The 22,943-nt window shown below is 38.3% G+C and overlaps 1 protein-coding gene across 6 annotated transcripts in view; it reads left to right on the forward strand.

The window, feature by feature from the left end:
• slc4a4a (solute carrier family 4 member 4a) overlaps positions 1-22,943 on the forward strand; it is a 66,951-nt gene that overhangs the window by 35,836 nt on the left and 8,172 nt on the right. For 3 of the 6 annotated variants that reach the window (XM_053325911.1, XM_053325913.1, XM_053325915.1), the window contains exons 7-19: positions 1,596-1,672; positions 9,916-10,073; positions 10,787-10,874; positions 11,661-11,815; positions 14,342-14,452; positions 15,098-15,272; positions 15,925-16,058; positions 16,412-16,686; positions 18,636-18,706; positions 19,346-19,531; positions 19,955-20,068; positions 21,257-21,418; positions 22,224-22,402. In XM_053325911.1, coding sequence (XP_053181886.1) covers positions 1,596-1,672; positions 9,916-10,073; positions 10,787-10,874; positions 11,661-11,815; positions 14,342-14,452; positions 15,098-15,272; positions 15,925-16,058; positions 16,412-16,686; positions 18,636-18,706; positions 19,346-19,531; positions 19,955-20,068; positions 21,257-21,418; positions 22,224-22,402 — 1,885 coding nt within the window. The remainder of the gene's footprint in view (positions 1-1,595; positions 1,673-9,915; positions 10,074-10,786; positions 10,875-11,660; positions 11,816-14,341; positions 14,453-15,097; positions 15,273-15,924; positions 16,059-16,411; positions 16,687-18,635; positions 18,707-19,345; positions 19,532-19,954; positions 20,069-21,256; positions 21,419-22,223; positions 22,403-22,943) is intronic. The other 3 variants (XM_053325912.1, XM_053325916.1, XM_053325914.1) reach the window with 1 other exon arrangement.

Raw genomic sequence — 22,943 nt, forward strand, 5'->3', positions numbered from 1 at the left:
ACCAGTTCACGCTGCAGACCACCGACATCAGTTCTGAGTCTACATTTTCCTCCATGAGTACAGAAACAATAACTTTGAGTATTGACCATACCATACCCAAGTTTCTGGTGTATTTGGCTTTCTTTCTAATTATCTCATTGACTTCAATATAACATTGAGCATTAGCTCAATCAATCTGTGTAGACACCAAAGTCTTATGTTTGCCATTAGTTGGATGATGAGGCCTGAGTATCTCACTGTCTGCAGGTGAATTGAAAAATGACTCGGAGAAGAAAACATCAAATATTTGTGGAAACAATCAGAACTGAGAAATGATGAGCTGCAGTTTGAATGTGGTATAAAACAGTAGAATAATAATTTGATATGCTTTATAGAGTAGTGATGCTGAATAACTTCCTTTTCTCATAGTGTAGCTGTTACAGTTAGACTTTTTAAATTTACTTTAGTGGATTATTTACATCACTTTACAGCTGTAAATGGATGGATAAGACCCTTTAAATAAATCATAGTTATTTTATTCAATCCTCAAGTAGTGCAACCTGTGAGCGCAATATATATTTTTTTATCAATCATTTTTTCACCATATTTATTTATACTGGCTGCATCATACTGTCAACCATAGTATTACCCTCCATGCTTAGGGGGGCAGAAGTGACAATCCATATGAAAGGGTACAGTGGCATCAGATGTGCATCTCTCCGGATATCGTCTCGTATCTCTTTACATCTTCAGGACTGCAGCGAGGTCACGTGTCTTCTGTCAGAGCTGTGACGCTGGAGTTTGACGAGTTGAAACCAAAAGTCAGCAGAGCATCAATCAGAGTCTCTGCTGTTCACCGGCCTCAAAGGAGACAAGGAGGCACTTAGTGGAAGAGTTTGATGTGAAATGGAGACGTTAAAGAATTATTTAATTATTTCCAGAGAATAAGGATGGATACTATTACACTTTGTTTTTGGCATTCCCAGTTAATCTCCACCACAAGCTGAACAAGTTATGATACTGTAAATTAAATTTAATTGGAATCCAAAAAGTCAGTATTGTAGTAAGAGTGGTACCCGGTTATACAGCATTTACCATTTAGATGATTAGCAAATTTAGTATCTGCTGCAATATCCAATCGCTCATTTTCTTTATAGATCTGAGTATCGTCCCATTCGGTCACTCAGTTAGCAACTTTAGCATCTGAGTGAAATCCTGTATTAATATTCTTATCAGGCAACCTTCAAATGTAGCTTGAAAATGAGCCAGCCTTTACTAACAGGTGAAGGTTAGGGTTAAAACTACATTTCTTTCTGTTTTTTACGGTTTGCATGAAGATCGTTGTTGTCTTGTTTTTCGTTTTGGCGTTGTTTGGGGAGTGAACAAACAGGTGAAGGTTATTGTTATTGTTAAAGCTAAATTTCTTCCTGTTTTTTTACAGTTTGCATGAAGATCGTTGTTGTCTTCTTTTATCGTTTGGGCGTTGTGTGGGGGAGGGTTGTCTGGGCCACTGTCTTTTCTTGGGTCACTACGTCCTCTTTTTTGTTTTCCTTCGTTCAGTTCTCATATCCTGGTGAAGGTGAAGCTGGTTTAACTGTTGAAGATTTTTTTAACAGATAGTCCCACCACCACTCACCGGAACCTGACGTCCAGCAGCATGAACGACATTTCAGACAAACCGGAAAAAGACCAGGTGAGTCAGCTCGATGGTATTAAAGTGGAAATCAATTATTTGTTATCCTGAGATTTGTCTCTGTACTGCACCTGTCAGTCAGACTCTGTGCAGGGCATTTTACTCTGTAGGTGGTGAAGCTAATGTTACTATAGCCTTGCTGTAAATTTAAAACTCATCCCTATAGACACGAAACAGATAATTAAATGTTTTGAAGAACTTATAAAGTATATAGTTATATTGTGACCAAGTTATAATAGTGAGTCTATTTCCGTCAAGATTTAAGTCTATGAGAGTCAACTTAGTCCTATTAGATATGTACCAGATAAATCGATAAGCTGTGGAGATCATGATATTGTTTGCCAGCTCTTGAATGGCCGCAAGTTTTGACAAAAATAAGCAAGGTTTTAAACTAGATGTTATTAATGAAAATACTTTTTCAGAAAATTATGTTTTATTGTAATATTCAGTTTTTAGCAATGTTTAATTACAGCTTAGTGAGTGGGTTGTTGGTTCAGTCAGTTTCAGATAAGATTAAAGGAGTGGTACACCCAAACTTTTACAGCTTGAGCCCCAAAAGAGAAATTTGGTGTCTTACCCAGAACCCAAACTTACAAAAATGCGTCAGGAGATGCTGTAACATCTACATTTATAAACTACTGATAAAGAACACAAGAAACCATTCATTTAAAATGAATTAATATATAAAATATATTCATGTAAAAGTACATGACAGCAGTAATCAAATGTTCACACTTTTAATTGAACAAACAAACATGTTCTACTCTCATTTCTATTTCTCACTCCTTTCTCAGCTCTCCATTTCTTACCCCTTCTGTCTGTCCCTCAACCTTAAATCTCAACATTGAGCAAAAATCTTTTTCATTTTAATCTGTATAATATTTCTCCTATGGAACAGTGAAATCTAAAGAGATGTATGCAACACGTTTTCAACCAGCTGACTTGGTTTTTGAAAGTGCTATCCTGAAGTTATGCTGAGCATTTAGGTTTTTTTTCTATATTTGTTTTTCAGGTATGCTAGAGTAGAAAACTCAGGTTCACATAAGTATGTGGTGCCAAACTGAATCAACACATTTACAGATTTCTGAGCCAAGCAGGAGAACTCTACCTGCTAGAAATGAGCAATCCAAACCTGTGGGAGGATGATTGTATCAAACAGCATCTTACTGCCAGTCTTGACCTGCAGTGTGACCAGCAGCACTAACTCTGTCTGACTTACACACAGCTCCAGTGATGGCACAGCTTGTGAGGGATACTTCACCCACTGAAGGTTTTAGATCCCTGTGAATCAGGAAAGTAGCATTTAAAGTTCTCCTGTAGGTCAAACATGTGCTCAACTATGTTCAGCTTCACAGAGAGAACACAGATAAGATCGATACCGCTCATATCTGTATGTTAAATATGAAGCTCGGCAGCTAGTTAGGTTAGCTTAGCACAAAGACTATAAACAGGGGAACAGCTCTGTCCAAAATTAACCAAAAGTGCCCTTGTACACTTTTAGAGTCATATTAATGAATGAGCTTTAAAAGTGTGTCTCAAGCCAAGAATCACAACACGATGACAGAATCTTAAGGCTGGCATTAAGAGGCCAACCTTCACCTTTGCAGCCTTGATCTAGCTTCACCGCCTGCAGAGCTGGAGAAACCAGTCAGAGCGAGCAGACTGCAGTTGCTGGCTCAGATCTGAGATAACATTGTCTAAAGTACATTGTTCAGACTTTGCTGTCATCACTCAGCCTGCCCCAGCTGCTCTGAACCTGCTACAGCCAAGTCTGTAAAACTATATTCAGCTTACTTGCGTAAAAAATCTCTGCTCCGCTCTGCAGTTTGTTGAGTCTGTCGTAAAAGTGAATAAACTTCTCCTTTAATGGACAGTGAGTGTGGAGCTTCTGTAGCAAGAGGAGGGTGTCAGTGAGGACAATGCTTAGGCTCAGAATTATTTCGGGTATAATGAATAACAGAGAAAAGGAGAGCAAGGTGAGAAAGATAGAATTAATGATTAATTTATAATGGAAAGTACACACCCAAACACTCACCTGTGCTCTCCCAGTCTTTTCCAGTCCATTTCCACTACTTTACAATACACCAGGCCGTTATCTGTCACACCTAGAGGAGATATCAGTGTGAGGTTTTTTTTTTCTTAGCTCACAGTGTTTATCTTTGAATTTCCATTCTGAATTTGTGGCATCTTCACTTCTCCTTTTGCCCTCTGTATAGTTCACAGTTCACACTTATCTCTTATCTGTCTTTTTTATATGTGAACGTTGGTTTCTGCAAGAATACTACAACACCAACCGCCTGCAGAGAGCTTCGCCTGCTTTACGACAGTGCAACAGATGACTGTAGCTCTATAAAATAATGTTATATAATAATGATTATCTGTATTTATGGAGCACTTTTATGAACTCTTGTTACAAAGTGCGTCGCCACAGAGCATCAAATTAAAACTGGCAGGTCATACAAAGCACAAACAATTACATTAAAATACATAAAAATCAACAAATTCTATGAAATCAGGGCGCGCAGGTAGTCCAGTGGTTAGAGCGCATGCCACATACGCAGCTGACCCTGGTTCGAATCCCGGCCGGAGGTCCTTTGCTACATGTCATCCCCTCTCTCTACAGTTAAATAAAGGCGTCTGTGCTGAAAAAATCTTAAAAAAAACAAACAAATTCTATAAAATCTATAAGACTAAAGCGATCAGAGCAGCCGATAAAACAAATGGCAGCGTCACCAGCAAAAGGGCAGTCAGTAAGATTTATAAAAATCTGTGAAAATTAGTAGTCCAGGCAGTCAATAAAATCAAATAAAATCTTGAAAAAGCTGTCCGATAAAAGTATGTTTTAAGAAGAAGTTTAGAGGAAGTCACTGAAACAGCTCGTTCCAGAGTTTCGGTATATCTCACAACGTTTCCTTGTCCAGTTTTGTTGAGTGGATCAGGAAACAAGTGTGAGTAGTAGAATTAAGATGTATATGAATGTGATTGGAAAGTGCTGTACTGAAGTGTTTAAGTATGTACTTCATAGTTGGTTAGATGTGATGTTGCAGTACTTCTTCTGGGATAAAATGCTCAATTTTTATTTAGTAATGCTTGTGAATCGACTTATTCACCATTCAATTCCCATTAATTCTGCTACTCCCATTTTGATTAGTGGATTCAAACTAAATCACTAAACTCCATTGATTATGATTGTGGAATACTTAGATTACCACAATTCACAGCACCCATTGGTTCATATGCTTTCGTGCCTCTGAGAGAGGAGAATTAGGTCAGAGTGATACAGTTAGTCGTCCTGTGAGACAGATAGAGTAGGAAAAAGACAACGGGACAGGAAGGACATCTCCTGAGCTGAAACGCTTCTACACCCACTCAGCCTATAAATACATTTAGACGTTTCCTCTGTGGGCTGACGTGGGCTGACCATTCTCACACTGGCTTCATGTTTGATAACTTAACAATAGAGATAAGATAGACATGGAGATATGAGCTGGGCAGATTCACATCCAAAAAAACTGGAGAAAGATGAGAGGTGTGAGGTGAATTACGGACACTGTAAAGCTCATAATGGCTCATAATTGGGTTGTTGGACTGTCCAGGAGGCCTACGTTGTGTACTGTAGTTAAAAAGTTTAATCTATTTTGTGAAGAGTTTAATGATGTATGCATAAGGCTCAGTAACTATTCTCAGTTTTCCCATCAAACTACAGATTATCCAAATGATCCAAAATGTATACAGTAGAAGAAGGAGTTCATTTGAGCATTGTTTTTAGTCATGCACATAGTTTTTTTAAGACATTGACCTTTACGTTTTTTGCTACTATCCTGACAAAATTGGGGTGAATGGAGTTTATTTTGTGGTATTCAAAATATATATATATAAAGACATTTTCAAAATTCCCCATCAATGTGTCTTTTTGCTGCCAAAGCACCATTGTCAGACTAAAGACACCACACCTGTCCTCAGCTGTCTTTAGTTTTAGAACCAATGTCCATAAAGCCTTACATGTTACACATGTTTGTCCTATATCCAAAATACACAATGTCAAAAATCCATCGGGTCTCATATGTTGTCCCACTTTGGTCAGGCTTTTGGTTTCATTTGAAATAATATTAGAAAATAACGATTTTTGTCATTTGTCTGAACATATCTTTCAGAAGGTGAAGAAGCGGACAGTGAACATATGTAAAAGACAGTAAAAGACAGTAATTCATTAACTCAGTTTTAAGTTCTTATGTGTCAACCAAATACCACGACCCCCCCCAATGAACCAAGTGTACTCCATGTCTGACATAGTTGAATTTGTGCGTCATGCCAGTTCAGTTAAATAGGGACAGGAACAGATTGAGGTATAGATTACACGAGCAGTGTGGTGTGCATTAGCAGTGATCGGACACAGGTCAGGGTGTGCAGTTACGCAGGTTTAACCTCTCGACTCAATCATTTACAGACAAACTCTTTGCCAAGAAAGCTCAACAGCCTCTGATTGGATCTGTTTGGATCCTACCAGTAGAAGGTCACAAGTTTATGGGATTTCAGCTCTCAATGGTTGACGGCAGTGATCCTGCCAGTACTGGATCTGGATATAGCGTGCTGGATGTTGAGTGGGAGACAGATAACCAGTCTCCATTTTGATTTATTTTCCCTTATTGTATGTAAAGAAGACCTATTTTGCTGATTTCTAGCTCTATGTTTTTATTCTGGTGCTACATTGGAGTAGCTTTGCATGATTTACAGTTCAAAACACTGCTTTTTTATCTTGTACTGGCCCTTTATGAAGCCCCACAATTCAGTCTCTGTGTCTAAATGGCAGTCTTAGCCAACTATATTTTCTAATTGGCTTGTCGAGGGGCAGCCGCATTAGAGTTGTGTTAAGTTACCACTGGTGTAAACAAGCTGTAATAGCTCCAGTGATGATGATGTTAGATAAAGAGCTGCAGACGACTACCACTCAACATCAAGCCCGCTATATCCAGATCCAGCTGCAGACGACTACCACACCTCCAATAGGTTAAAAGACTTTTACTTTTCCGTGCTGTGAAATGGAAAAACACTGACAGTATGCTAGCTCCACTCAAGTCATGGCTCGGAGTGACCGGCCCTAAAACAATGGAAAATACTGTTATATTTGCATTGTGAAGCAGTGTGCATGAAGCAGATGAGTGTTCAGAGCAGTGGGAAACAATGCTTTTTACTCACAGGAATTACTTTTATCTCATTATTTGAAACATTGAAAAGCATTATAAGTCCTCTTTAAGGTTTTAAGTGCTGGTTGGTACCAAACAAGATGGAAATTATTTTAATTCTCTCTCTTTTCATGATGTATTCTTTACTAACGGCCTACTCGAATTGAAAGAAATGTCAATGCAGCTTGTGATCTAATCCAATTTAAACCCTGGCATCCTCAGCTTTCTAAACTAGAGTTATCAACACTATACAACACACATAAAAACCTAAATAAGCCCACTGGTAATTACCACAAACATTGGGCACAAACATAAAATCAACACCAGCAGCAGTGACAATAAAATGAAAGCTGTAGTAAAACTGAGCTACTTTTTCTTAACAACCTTGTTTTATTGTTTCATTCGTACTACTCCTTCTGTTGTGTGGAAAATTATCAAAGCAAATATGTTAATGTAGAATGTAAAGAGCTTTGTTATCTTGAGATAACGAGATAACCGATCGGTAATCTCGAGGAAACAAAAGGTTGTTTCCTTTTTATTACTTCTATTGTTCATCATGCATGGAAAGCATGTATAGCGTTTCCTACTCTACTGGTTATCATGATGGTTCAGTTTACACCACTAATAATTTAGATGCTTTAAGCATATCAATTCATAAGACACAAATCGGTTTAAGTATATTAGATTTTACCATGTAGTCTGACTTCTGGCTATATAACAGCGTAATTAGTGAGATGTGCCACCGCGAAGTGGAGTGCACATCTCTTCAAACTTCTTCTATGAGTGCCAGCATTTGTGACAGCAATTTTGTAATAGCTATTATGAGTGAACTATTATAGATGTAGCATTGGTTCAGTGTAATGGAGGAATGACATGCAACGTGTCAATTAATATTCAATTTTAATCTGAACAAAATGAGCCAGCAGCCAGGGAAAAAAAAGTCATTTTCTTGTGATAAACGAACTGATTATCTTGAGAAGTTGACCTTTTGTTTTCTTGTGATAATGAGATAAATTAGCTTTGTTATACAGTATCAAAATAGCAAATTAACTTCTGATCTATAATGTTCTTGGCTTATGTATTAATAGTAGAATTAATAAGATAGAAAATAGATAATCTTTATAGAATCCATATCTTAAAATAAATTCATGTGTTAATTAGACTGATTAATTATTACAGAAACATCTGGTATAAGTGAAGTAAGTCTGAATGACTATGTGGGTTTGTTTGTTTTTTAATATTAGCCACAGTTTATGAAGAGGATGGAAAATAATCTCAATTAGCACTAGTTGAGGAACATTTTGAATGCATTTAAGATATTTTATTTCTAAAATTCAGAACAGCAGCCAGTTGATGGTTGCGTATCCTTTTTGGAGTAGATCATATGAATGGACAGCTGATGGGACTGAGGCTGAGGGTAACATAAAAACTGGTGTGTAAGATTCACCTTTAACGTGATTTATTGTTATTTAAAAGTGGGGTGCGTCTTATACACCAGTGTGTCCTATTCACCAGTAAAGTACAGAGAGATGTTGGATCTGGATATGATTAACTCTCCTGTTGTCCTCGAATCAAGGAAGGAATGGAGGAAACGAGGAAGGGAGGGATGAAGGACAAAGGAAAGAAGGAAGGGAGGAAGGTAGGGAAGGAAAGAAGGACAGAAGGAAGGAAGAAAGGGGGATGGAGGAAGGAAGGGAGGAAAGAGAGAGGAAGGAAAGAAGGAAGGGAGGAAAGAGAGAGGAAGGACAGAAGGACAGAAGGAAGGAAGGAAGGAACAGTCAAAACAGACGGGGTCAGTTTGACCCGGGAGGACGACGCGAAGGTTAAAGGTTTGTAAAAGGCCGTCCAGATTCAGCACAATAACTATAACTTGAGTTGTGGCAGAGACACTTAGTATGAGCACAGATCTGAAGAATAAAAGATTCACTAACTTTGTTGTTTTTCCACCGGATGGATCAGAGGATGATACTTAGTTTGACACACAGAGTCTGGGGACAGTGAGCTTGGTGAGCTTTACAGCGCACAGCAACAACTCTGAGGAAGAGTTTTTGGGACTCAGTGAGCATCCAGCTACGTAAAGTTACTGTGTTCTTTTTAAAATGTTTAATTGACACTCATAGCCGAACCCAAACCCGGTCAGAGTTAATAAACTGGTCCAGTTCAGTTAAACAAATCATTACTGCAGCATTAACCTTTAACCCGACACACTGTTTCAGGTGTAATATGTGTGTTTTATTGCCTATCAAATAAATGTAAATTAAGTATAAACATCGGTGTTTATAAATGAATAGCTACTGGTGCATTCAAATACACCGGCCTTGAATGAAAATGTGTTTTTCCCAACATGATACCCCCCAAAATAGATGGTAAATCTTTTTGAACGAAGGATAAGGACATTGTTAATATCTGGGTTAGGGTTAATTACTCATCTAATTAGAAAACTGAACTACAAATACAGGTATTATGTGTTGTATGTCAAGACGCTGATGTAAAACATACCTCATAAAGACACAGAGGTCCTATTAAATGTCACTGGCTGTCTTCTGTGTGCTCTGTGCTGTTCTTAAAGTTAATATATAACAAAGTGGTTTTCCATGATAATCTTATCTAAATTGTTAAGAGTCATTGTCTTTGAAGTTTGATTGATTTACAGTATCAATCTGCACATACACTAGGCACTAAGCCACTAATTTTATCATGGGGAACAACTGGTGAAGTGAGTGGGACATGAAAGTGTAGTGATAACATCACCTAGAGGCATTTTTAAAGGGCATTTAAAAAAATATTGCTGTTTTTTTTAAATCCACCAATACAGTTTATTACATTTCCACTGTTAACTCACCAGAAACAGCAGCAGAGGAAAAAAAGAGTTGACACAAAAGGCTGACAATTTTTAATTATTTAGATACAAGGGGAGCCTCCTGGTTTGGTATTTAAGCTGAATGGGATTGTCCTGTTTGATATAGGTCGTCTAATTCAGGCTGCAGCATACGAGGCAGGTTGATGGTGTGAACGTAGCATTTAACATCTCCTCCTGTTCTTCTTTTGTACTTTTTCTAGCTGAGGAACAAGTTCATGAAGAAGTTGCCCAGAGACGCCGAAGCCTCCAACGTGCTGGTGGGGGAGGTGGACTTCCTAGATGCACCGTTTGTGGCATTTGTTCGTCTGCAGCAAGCTGTGATGCTGGGAGCCTTAACAGAAGTCCCTGTTCCCACAAGGTGGCTGAGATTCATGTCTTGACTGCTGGAATTTTTTAAATAGGAGCTAAATTTTCGATGTAGAAAGAAGGTGTCAGTCCAGGATTCCCATGAGTCAGGAGTCTAGTTGTCTAGCTAAAACCTTACATAATATTACAACAGTGACAGCGAGTTCAAACTCTGGAAAAATACTTTAAAAGCCTGCAATAGATCATAAAGATTTTAATGCGTAATGGAAAAACACCACAGTACAGTAGCTTCACTGAACTGCCCAGTTTTGTAATGATCAAGGAGGAAGGAGAAGTTTATTTTATGCAATTATTTATTCTTACAGTTGAAAAATACAGTGGAGGAAATCTGTCAAGCAGCACACATGAAATATGAACTCCTCTGTGCTGCAGACGTATCTAATGCGTCACCATTATGGCCAAACTCATACTAAACAACTCCCTTTAAGGGCGTATTGTTATAATGTAGCTTGTAGAAACATTTTGTAAGGCATTTGAATGGCTGGAATGTATATACAGCGGCTTCACTGCAGTCAAAACAGAGTGACTTCATGTCTGTGTACTTAGTCAAATTAAGTAAATTTGTCCGTAGATTCAAAAATCTTTGAAAAACACAGCTGCTTCCTGCACAGATGGCTGTGAGGTAATGATGGAGTAAAGATGCTGTGATGTTAAAAATGCCTCTGCAGATTTTTTTTTAACATAAAGGTGTTTTTTTATTTGCAGATTTTTGTTCATCCTGCTTGGACCCAAAGGCAAAGCCAAGTCGTACCATGAGATCGGCCGAGCCATCGCCACGCTGATGTCAGACGAGGTGAGGCACATTTCGTCTGTGCTTTTTATTTTAATGCTGACGATGAGTCTCCGACATGCATCAAAATTAGATTTTTAATGTAACCAGACAAATCGCTTTCACTGAGCTTTGACAGTAAATGTTTCACTCACTATTTGATTTTTATTGACAGAGAGTGTTTTATTTAGTACTGTGGTATTTTTTGACGGATGGCATAATACTGTAAGTGTTCATGTTATTTTGTCCACCATCTGCAGGCTGACAATCTTACTTTTTTTTTTACAAACTGTGGTTTCATGTAAAGATAATTCCGCAAGTTTTGAATAAAGTAAAGATGTACCAAATCATCTGGAGTACATCCTCAGATTCTTATCTTTAATTATCTATGAGAGTATCAGCATTTTTAGAGTAATACACAATATATATACAAGTTGTGTATTTGTAGTGTTTTATTTATGTAAATAAAAACCTCCAAGAAAAAAAGCGTTGGTCAGATGTAACTCATAAAAGAACTGAAGAGTTGTACAGTGTGTCTGAGTCGATGCTACATTGAATTAACATTTTATTAATAAAAAATGCATCTCTGTCCCTCTACAGAACTTTATTTGGTTAAATATTTAAACTGTGCGTCATGGGTGCACTTATATCTGGATTTTGTGATGTTTTTGATGTGTGTGTGTGATCCTTCTCTCTTCCTCATCTATTAGTCAGCAGATCCGATATCACAGTTGGCTGCCTGGTGGCTCTGTAAGCTTTGACAGGTCTGCTTTACACTTGAATGCCACGTCCTTCTCTGTCTCCGTCCAGGTCTTCCACGACATTGCGTATAAGGCGAAGGACAGACAGGACCTGCTGGCTGGTATCGATGAGTTCCTGGATGAGGTGATTGTGCTTCCTCCTGGAGAATGGGACCCCACTATCAGGATAGAGCCTCCAAAATCTCTCCCGTCTTCTGATAAAAGGTCTATAAAAATTTGTAAAAATATAACAAAGAATGAAAACTATCAACTATGATGAAGAAAATGATTAAATCGTCACATTTTAGAAGCCGAAACCAGGACATTTTCAGGCATTTTTGCTTTAAAAAAAGACTAGCATGTTTATTGAATTATCAAAATAGATGACAATTAATTTTCTTTTGATCCACTTCTCCATTAATTGTCTTAGGGCCCATTTATGCTCAACGTACGTACAAAAATGTATACGTCCATTTCAAACGATGTTACCGTCACTGCTCCTTTATGTTGGCATGGATGTTAACCAATACATACACCAGGGGGCAGCACAGAGTCAAACGTTTATGACAACAACAAACTTAAAAAACAAACATGGCCCAATTTATTTTAAAATTGACATGAAATATACATATAATTATGAAAATGTATATATTAAGCAAAATATATAAAACAAAATGTCAAAAACTTTCTTAACAGCAGCATTACAATATAATATGTAGCTGATAGTTATAATATATCACTGTTTATACTATTATTGTCATTTTTTACATGTTTCAGGTGTCTTTATGTGTCTGTGTTGCTTAAGAGGGCTGTCAACTTTTATTTTGAAAATACCGCTTTTATTTTGACATTCTGTGTTTTTGCTGCGCTGTGGCAGAGATTGAGAAGTAAACAGGAGAAAGTGAAGACGCCCATGTGCCGTAGTTAAGGACCAATTTACATGGTTACAAAGTGTTTAAGTGTTCAAGAATCATCTGAAGACCAGAGATAATTCCTCCACGGCACGCAACCAACGAGGTAATTCATGTGTTTTGAGTAATAGGGCACAAAATTAAGAAAAACAACGGTGGGCCTGTTCATAACTTATTTATATATATATATATATATATATATATATATATATATATATATATATATATATATATATATATATAATATAATAACTATCATGACATTTTTTTTTAGCAACCTTAATTTTGAGACCCCCGCCAGGTACTTGAGGCCCTAGCGCTCTGCGTACTCTGCGTATGGAGAGCAGCGGGCCTGAATATACCTCTTGCATAAAAGACAAAAACGATATGTTTAAAGTTTCTAACCAGCTCGCAAAACTTTTCCTCAAAAAGTTCCTCACTACTAGAGCTACGTATCGAGTAGTGACAGCAACACTGCTCCCCCATGGTTTCCGGTGGTACTGCTCCGTTTGGTCTCTATCGGTAAGCTTTATGGAAACGTGCAGAAATACGGACGAACGGACAGAAGGCTCGGTCCGTATCCGGATCCGTATTTAACGTTGAGCATAAATGGGCCTTTATAGTTGCAGCTCTTGCATTAACTAAAGCGGTGTGTGTCCCCTGTCTTTTACAGCAATAATCTAATATTAACCATTTACCAGTGAAGTTGTATCATGATTATATGATCAAGATTGGGTTTATATTTTTAAAAATTCAGTTGTTTTAGTTTTATATGTTAAAGGAGTTTTTCTTATATAATATTTAACTTAATATCATATAATTTATTTCATGTATGATATTATACATTTTTCATTTTGTGGTACTTTCAATATCAGAAGAACAGACATCATTTTACTGATTTCAACCATCTTATGTTAGTTTTTTATGAAAATAAGAAAATAGTTTGAGCTTGTGTCAGTGGCAGGGCAAAAGTATTTAAAAAATATTTATAAGGGCTATAAAAAGACAGTATAGATAGATGACAGTAACCAAAAGTAACCCCTCACTTCGTTATCAGCCTCATGAATGAAGACTTGAACACAAGTTTTCACTGATCCTACAAGAGCCTCAGGCTGTAAATTACTGTAGTCTTCTGGTCATTTATTAACTCATTTCCTCCACACATGCTGACAGAGAAAAACACTGCATGAAAACACACATTTTAACCAACACAACATGTTTAATTCATGCAGGCCATGCACTCAACACATGTATAACAAGCTGTAGGTAGAGCAACAACAAGCCTCAGAAGCAACTTTAATCAAACTGTAAGGAGGATTCAACAATGGAGACAGACTATTAGTAAGCACACAATCAACTTTGTGATTTAAAAAATAAAATAAAAAGAAAATTGATAAAATGAGTTGGAGTGAAGGCAAATCTTGCATAAAACATGTAAGAAGCCACAGATCTAAATGCTGTGTGTGCAGTAAGTAGATAATTTTATAGAAAAGCAAGAGTTGCAAAATCACTGAGGTGTGTTCAGGTGTACAGCACAGCGATCAATTATGAAAGAGCATCAGAGCAGCAACACAGGAGACTTTATTTAAAGCTGCAGTTACTCAATAAGACTGGAAACTTGTGACTGTCAGCTGCCAATGTGAGCATTCATTGATTAAGATATTTAATATTTCTTTAGGTACTGACAGAAATAAAAATTAGGCTATGACATCATGCTGCAACTTGGGCCTCTAGTGTCATAGAAGTGTGTTTATAATGTGTATCAACATAAGCAGATGTGGCAATCGGAGATATTGCAACTTCCTGACTGAATGAGACTGTGTGTTTTTGTGTATTTTAGGAAAAACATGTATGCAGGAGGAGAATCTCAGATGAACGGAGATATGCCTCATGATGGAGGTCACGGAGGAGGGGGGCACGGTGGAGGGGAAGAGCTGCAGAGGACTGGAAGGTACGAAATCATGAACAAAAGCAAATCTAGAGTTTTGACTTAGATTTAAACCAAAGTTTGGCTTAAAGCTTTCCATGCAGTACTGTCCAGATAGGCTAGATACAGTATGATAGTGTTTTAATTAATGTATTTGATAAGATAAATGTTTGGATGGCTGTAATTATTTGCCAAAAAACTGGACACTGAGCATCATCACATGACCTTTTTAATACAATCTAATAATTGAATAGTTAATGGTCAATGAGAAGTGTGAAATTTAGAAAAACAATGTTTCTTTCAAGCATATTTAACCCTTAGTGACCGAATTGGCATTTGGAATTGCACAAATGCTTAGAGTATTGATTATTGGAGCACTCAGAGAAAATCAACTGTCTGAAAGATTACAGAGAAAAATGCTGAATATGCTGAAGGACTTTGTGTTTGATTACACAAGGCGGTGTCAAGATCTTCATGTCTCAATTATCTATGCTCACAGTCCTTCAGACTCAGTGTTATGGTTCATATTTCATAGGAGTCATATCGCTATTTTCTTAAAAAATATATTGATTAATCATGAAACAGTCTTGGCATACAAAGCCAAACTCAACATAAATTGTTCATGTTGTTGTTTTTGGTGTGAAAACAATCTTTTGTTTCTGTTTCCAGGTTTTGCGGAGGTCTCATACTTGACATCAAAAGAAAATTGCCTTTCTTCTTCAGTGACTTCACCGATGCATTTCACATTCAGGCCCTGTCGGCCATTTTGTTCATTTACCTGGGAACTGTGACAAACGCCATCACCTTCGGTGGACTGCTGGGCGACGCAACTGAAAACATGCAGGTCAGACTATAGACTGTATAAAAGAAATGGACGTAACATCCGTGACGTCACCCATTGGTTTGTGGACTGCTGCTCGGAATGCAATAGTTTCGAATCTAGGCAGCGCCATCTTGAAAATTTCAGGTGCATGCTGGGAAAAATAAAAACACGGATTCTACTTATATGGGCATGAGGCGGGGCCATGGGCGGAGCGGGGAGGTTGCGATAGGTTTGCGAGGGCTGGATCTTGAGGACATTGGGCAATCAACCTATCAATCAGGACGTAGCCACGCCCTAATGCATACCCTGCTTTATCGTCAAATATAAAACCAGGGAGGCCAAAACATCATACTGCATTGAAGAAGGCTTTAAACTAGCGATTGAGACCATAAACACATTTTGAAAACGTTTACTGAGGTTAGAAATCAAGTGAGAAGTTGGTGAATTCTCCATTGACTTGTATAGAGACGGAAGTCATTTTGACGCCAAAACAGTCGCCCCCTGGTGGCCTTTTGATAGAATGCAGTTCTAAGTTACTTCCGCGTTGGCTTCATTTCAGAGGACCGGAGCTCCCTGCCTGGGAATGACACAGAAATAAGCCTTTTCACAGTTTATAAAGTGTAAATAATGTATGCTTTGAATGATTCCCTGACTTCTTCCTCTGTGTCTTCAGGGTGTGTTGGAGAGTTTTCTGGGCACGGCCATCGCTGGTGGACTCTTCTGTCTGCTGGGAGGCCAGCCGCTCACCATCCTCAGCAGTACAGGCCCTGTTCTGGTGTTTGAACGGCTGCTCTTCAACTTCAGCAAGTATGTTCTCAATCTCAAACTTCTAGAAGAAAGTACAAAGCAGTTGTCCTAAACCGTGGCTGGTGATATTATTAGGACCTCTGTTAACAATATTATAACTTTTCTTAATATGCAGTTGTAATAAAAACATAAGAACAGTCTGTCAGAGTTTCCATTTTGACTTTATGCTTGAAATATTAGGACTTACTTGTAATATAATGTCCTTTCGTTGTAAAATTGCCACGTTATTTTGTACTTTTATGTCTTTATTCTCAGGATCTTTTAATTAACCTGTTATATGAAACATTAAAATGACTTTCTCTGACTGTTTTTAAATATTTTCTTTATTGTGTTTTTGTTTTTTTCCCACACAGAGATAATGAATTTGACTACATGGAGTTCCGGCTGTGGATCGGCTTGTGGTCGGCGTTCTTCTGCCTAGCGCTTGTAGCCACAGACGCCAGCTTCTTGGTGCAGTACTTTACCCGCTTCACCGAGGAAGGCTTCTCCTGTCTCATCAGCTTCATTTTCATCTACGATGCCTTCAAGAAGATGATCAAGTTAGCTCACCACTACCCCATCAACGCTGCGTTTAGTGCGGATTATGTGACACAGTATGACTGCCTCTGCATGGCTCCCGCTGTTCTAGGTGAGATTTCTTAACTTTTAGGCATTTAGCTGACATTGGTATCCAGACACCAATAAGACATTTCCATTGATTAACAGGCTGTCACTGATTTGGAAATCGTGTTTATGGGACTGTCTCTGTAACTTCCTCTTTTTACTATTTTTAAGCCTTTATTTTTATATTAAAATAGGTGTGTTTATTAGCTATCCCTAGATAGTCATGTTAACATCTTAATATCGATTTAAAAACAATAAGTACATGATGCAAAGAGGGATTATTCAATCAACAGGGTCACAGTGATACAGTTTTATTTAATGTGAGAAATGCTTAGAACAGAAATCACCATTTTTTTCATAATAATAATCATGATAAACTTGACTTAAATAGCACAATCCATGCATAAATGCTACACAAATTGGTTAACAATAGAATAATAATAGATAGTAATAAAACAAAGCCAGAGTTGCCTCACTGTGTTTGAGACAGAAGATCTAAAAAGGAACTAACAGGCAGAAATGTCTTAATGTCTATTAAAATTAGTTATTTGGCAGAGAGGTAACCAATGTACAGATTTTAAATTCAGATTATTGTGGGCTCTATTTCCTGTGTTGTCTTGCTGCGTTTTGTAACTGATCAATAGTCTCTTAGACACATCAGACTGTGTATGAGTGTTACAATAGTCCAGGCTGCGAAAGAGAAACCGTCTGAAATGATGAAAAGACACTTTAGTCACATCAAAACCAAAGTTTTTAACCTGTTCATTGTTGATTGATAAGAGTAGTTTTAGGTTTTTCTGTCATAGTTTTGTCTTCAATAACTAAAATCTCAGTCATGAAATACGAGAACATAATTTTAAGTAAAAGCTTTTGTTATATTTAGACCCACTAGCAGGATCACGTGGCTTTAAGGATGAAAATATCAGTCAATAGGCCGAACAATCAGGTGGTATTTGTATGGTATGATTGTTACAGTAATCCAAACAAGATATATAAATACATTCTAAAAATTACATTTCATTGTGATTATGGAAAAGTAAAAAAAAAAAAGAAGAAAAAAGACTTAAATATGACACAGCGTGCCCCTTTATTTTATTTTCTGATGGAGGATGGGAGAGAAGCAGAGAGGGCAGAATTACTGGTAATCCCCTGCTGTTTTGTAAATATCTCTCTGCCACATACACAAACACACACACACACACACACACACACACACACTATTACTATTCCCCATGTTGCTCCGCATGAAGAATGCAGTGCATACCAGAGGAGGGGGAAAGAACAGATGCTTTGCGTCGGCGATTGAGCAGCTGACACATTATGAGAACAGACTGATGTCCAGCTCTGCCTGCATCCTGGTGGCTGGACGGTTACTGCACGTGCAACATACAGTAACTAAAACATCTCTGGTTCGATTCCAGCCAGAGGATATTTGTTGCATGCTCTCTCTCTCTCTCTCTCTCTCTCTCTCTGTGTCTGTCTATTTCTTTCTCTCTCTGTCTCTCTTTCTCTTTCTCTCTCTGTCTCTGTCTCTCTCTGTCTCTCTCTGTCTCTCTCTCTCTCTCTCTCTCTCTCTCTCTCTCCCCCCCCTTTGTTTCCTCTTGGCTGCCCACTATCTAATAAAGGCTAAAAAATAAAAAAAACGCTTGATGTAACACTGACAGTAATTCAGGGAACTCCTGGCTCGCTCCCCAGAACCAAACAGCCACCATTGCCAGTGTTTGTTGTCTGTCCGTCTGACACTTTAATACAGACTGATGACCCATATGGATCTTTGGGGACTAAAGATAAAAACATTTCACCCAGTTCTCACAATGTGAGAAACAAATCAGAATAAGACATGAATGACACAGAATACACCGTCATAAATGTTTTTTTGACAGCTTTAGCTATCAGCTAAATAAGCATGCTAATACGAGTACTATGTTGTGAAACTTGTTAAAAAGTGTGTTTTCTGTGTGTGTGTTTTTGCAGAGAACAGTACAGACATCATTGGTGATCCTTTAGAAGGTTCTTCAGTTTGGTACTGGAACAACACTGATCTGGTAAGTACTTCCTGTTTTTTTTCTTTTACTTGTACTGTATCCCATGACAAAAAATGTTAACCCTCCTGTTGGCCTCAGGTCAAGGAAGGACAGGAAGAGGGGATGAGGAAGGGAGGAGGAAGGGAGGAAGGAAAGGAGTAAGGAAGGAAGGAGGAAAGAAGGAGGGAGGAAAGAAGGAAGGAGGGAAAGGAGTAAGAAGGGAGGAAGGAAAGGAGTAAGGAGGGAGGAAGGGAGGGAGGGAGGAAGGAATGGATGGAAGGAAATGAGGAAGGAGGAAGGAGCAAAGAAAGAGGAAAGGAGGGGAAGAACGAAGGAAAAATTAAAGAAAGAGGAAGGAAGGAAGGAAAGAAGGAGCAGTCAAAAGAGATGGGGTCAATTTGACCCAGGAGGACGACAGGAGGGTTAAATACTCTCTTTAAATACTTAAATGTCTTTTGTCTTTTGGCATTTGCCCTGAGTGCAAAGTTGGCTTGACTTTATCTGTGTTTACTTCAGAACACTTAAAAGTCCAAGACGTCCAACGTTAGTGCCAGCAGTTATATTACTACACCTGAAAGGACTTTTTTTTATTTTATTGATTAATGAACAAATAAACGTGTCTTACTTATAGTGATGTTTTTGTGTTTTTCTGCTTCACAGCCAATGAATGCCACCTGGTCATCCCTCTCGAAAACTGAGTGCTTAAAGTACAATGGAGAGCTGGTTGGGAAAGCTTGTGACTTTGTCCCCGACGTCACCCTCATGTCCTTCATCCTGTTCTTCGGCACTTACACCTGCTCCATGGGTCTGAAGAAGTTCAAGACCAGCCCTTTCTTCCCCACCACTGTGAGCCCCACTTACTTAACGTGACATCGGCATATATGAACTTATTTAACCCCCGTGTCGTCCTCCCGGGTCAAATTGACCCTGTCTGTTTTGACTGTTCCTTCTTTCCTTCCTTCCTCCCTCCTACCTTCCTCTCTTCCTTCTTTCCTTTCCTTCCTTCCTTCCTTCCCTCTTTCCTTCCTCCTTTCCTTCCATCCTTTTTTCCTCTGCCCTTCTTTCCTTCATTCCTCCATCCTACCTTCCTCTCTTCCGTTTCTTTCCTCCCTCCCTCCCTTCCTTCAATTCCTTCTTTCTTCCTCCCTTCCATTCTTCCTTATTCATTCCTTCCTTCCTTCCTTCCTATCTTCCTTGACTCAAGGACAACAGGAGGGTTAACCCAGCAGGTCATCTGTGAATGAATCATCATGTTTTTCTTTGATCCAGGTGAGGAAACTCATCAGTGACTTTGCCATCATCCTGGCCATCCTCATCTTCTGCGGAGTTGATATGCTCGTCGGTGTCGATACTCCTAAACTCATTGTGCCAACTGAATTCAAGGTAAGCCCCCTCCCCTGCTCCCTCAAATCCTAAATGTTGAACCTAAGAGCATTTTATTTTGATGTATGTGTTCATGAATATCCTTTTAGACTCTTGTCAAAAGCACAGAAACAATCCAGCACGTCTTCAACTGGCGTTGGAATGACAAGAATGCAAAAACGCTGACGACTTGTAGCTCACATTTTTTCTAAAAAAGTTCTAGGTCACCGCAAGTTGATTTTCACACTACAGTGAAATGGACTGAAACTAATGGCTTTCTAGGAACACGAGTGCAAAAGCAGTTTATGAGCTAAAACAAACAAAACCACCACAGCAGTCTGTTTACTGACTGCAAAAATCCCCTAAACTGAAGATCTAATATCACAGTTGGCCTAAATATAAGACAACCCCTGTTTTTCCTTCAGTTCAAAGTTACAACACACTTTCACCGTCGTCCTGTTGGGAACGTTAAACTAAAGAGAGCCCTCATCGCTGAAGCCTTTTCTCTCATAAAAGTGAAACACTTGCATTAAAGCAGAATTTAAATCCTACATGTCTACACTTAAATTTCTCTAACAGTTTTTTTAGACCTTTTTAAAAAATAATTATTAAAAATATAGTATATAGTAGTATAAATATAGTAGTCATTTCAATTCATAAGTAAAAAATACATTAAAAAACATGTAAAAGGCAACATAATAAATCCAATAGAAAGAAAGAACAATAAATAACTTAATAAATAAATAAAGACTTCTTCAATTATTCAATATTTTTTCGATTATCTGTTCGAGCTCCACATCATTTCTGACAATGGTAATTGTTGGCTGCTCGACAGATTAATTAGACTCTGCTCTGTTTCTGCATTTGCATTAAAGACATTCACACTTCACTTATCATTATCATTTATTCCCTCCTCAGCAGGAAAAATATGTTAAATAATCCTTCAGAAGCTCCTGCAAGTTAAAATGAGCAAACCAGACACTGGATATACATGGTAGCCTAGCAACATTAAGGCTACAAACAACCCATAAAGTATATCTGACCTTCTGAACATAAGACAACCCCTGCTTTTTCAAACATAAGAATAAGATATCTTCTTCTATTCGGGTCTGTACAGTATTTAAAAGTTTCAGTCTCTGAGTAATGAGCACAAATATCTCCTTCTCTAGTTAGCTCACTGGTTGAATCTTTTGTTTTCCTCTCATGTAGCCAACAAGTCCTAAACGGGGTTGGTTTGTGCCCCCGTTCGGAGGAAACCCCTGGTGGGTTTACCTGGCGTCAGCGCTTCCTGCCCTGCTGGTCACCATCCTGCTCTTCATGGATCAACAGATTACCGCTGTGATTGTCAACAGGAAGGAGCACAAGCTGAAGGTGAGGAAAGCTTAGAGAGAGGAAATGTTGAAAGTGTTCAATCAATCGATCTTTATTTATAGAGCACTTTTCATCAAGGTTAATATAGTTCAAAGTGCTTCACAGTTGATTGACAAGCTGATAATAATGTTTAGACCAAGGACAACATAAAGAAAAGGAACAAAAAATGATGAAGGAACAAAAATAAAGAAAAAATTAGAGGGAGATTGTGATTTGTGTTGAGCTCTTGTACCACAGACGGGAAGGCTGACATTAAAACACTCTATGCTCTTGCACTGGACCAAAATAAGAGCAGCATTTTGCAGCATAACTCTGTATTTGCTGTTAAATGCTGGATGATTGGCATTGAAAAGCTTTCCAGGAAAAATGCTCAGTAAAAAATGTGCGGTAAAAGACTCAGGCTTTCTATTTCTGTCCTTTCCCTTCTTGTATCCTCACACCTGATTTATGAGAAGGGGAACATTTTGATGTGTTTCCCGTGCAGGACACCGTCTACCTTCACACCGCAGCTAAATATGATTGTCATTCTTCTCACGGGAGTGAGAGATGTTTCATGGGAGTGTTTGAACACAGTTCAGTTAAAACAGCAGCTACTTGAAATGTTCAGGCCGTCACTGAAGTTGAGTTACAGTTTCTTTGATTTCAGCGGTGTGTGCTGCAGCTGTAGATTGATGGAAGAAGTATTTCACATTATAAGTTATTCAGAGGAAAAGACAGGAATACTTTACATTAATGTCACTCTTCTAATAATCAAGCAATCAAACCATAAAACGGCTTTTGACCTCGTATTTATCGTCTGTCACAGAAAGGGGCAGGTTACCATCTGGATCTGTTCTGGGTGGCTGTCCTGATGATAGTTTGCTCCTTCATGGGTCTTCCGTGGTACGTGGCCGCCACCGTCATCTCCATCGCTCACATCGACAGTCTGAAAATGGAAACTGAAACTTCGGCTCCCGGAGAGCAACCAAAGTTCCTGGGTGTGAGGTGAGACTGGACAATATTTCATCCAATAGAAACAATGTTATGTCAACCAGTTATATAGTTTTACAACACATTATTCATGGAACCCAGGAAGAGTAGCTGTTGCCTGGGTAACAGCTAATGGGGATCCAAATAAACTAAACTAAACTAAACTAAACTAAACTATAAAGCAGTCTGAAAGCATACATGTACATCCTCCAAGTCTGCACAACACCTTAAACTGGTTATTTTGTTACTGGAAAATGTTTTTAATCTGCATCTGGATCCAAAAAGTTATTTAAATAAATCCTGTTGTTCAAATATCATCTGTTGGTTAGATGCCATCACACTAGTCTTATGCACCTGTCATCCAAGCTTTGCTGAAGATTATTGTGTGGGAAATGCTACGAGGAATTTGGCAACCAATGATAAGAAAATAATACGACACTATCAAAGACACAAACTCATAATTTTTTGGGGCTCATTTGAATATTTCTTGTATCAAATGTGATGATGATTAGATGGACTTTATAGGAGGAGTGGCTGAAATGTGAGGCTCAACCTT

The sequence above is a fragment of the Scomber japonicus genome, chromosome 9 (genome assembly GCF_027409825.1).
Source record: "Scomber japonicus isolate fScoJap1 chromosome 9, fScoJap1.pri, whole genome shotgun sequence".
NCBI classification, from domain to species: Eukaryota; Metazoa; Chordata; class Actinopteri; order Scombriformes; family Scombridae; genus Scomber; species Scomber japonicus.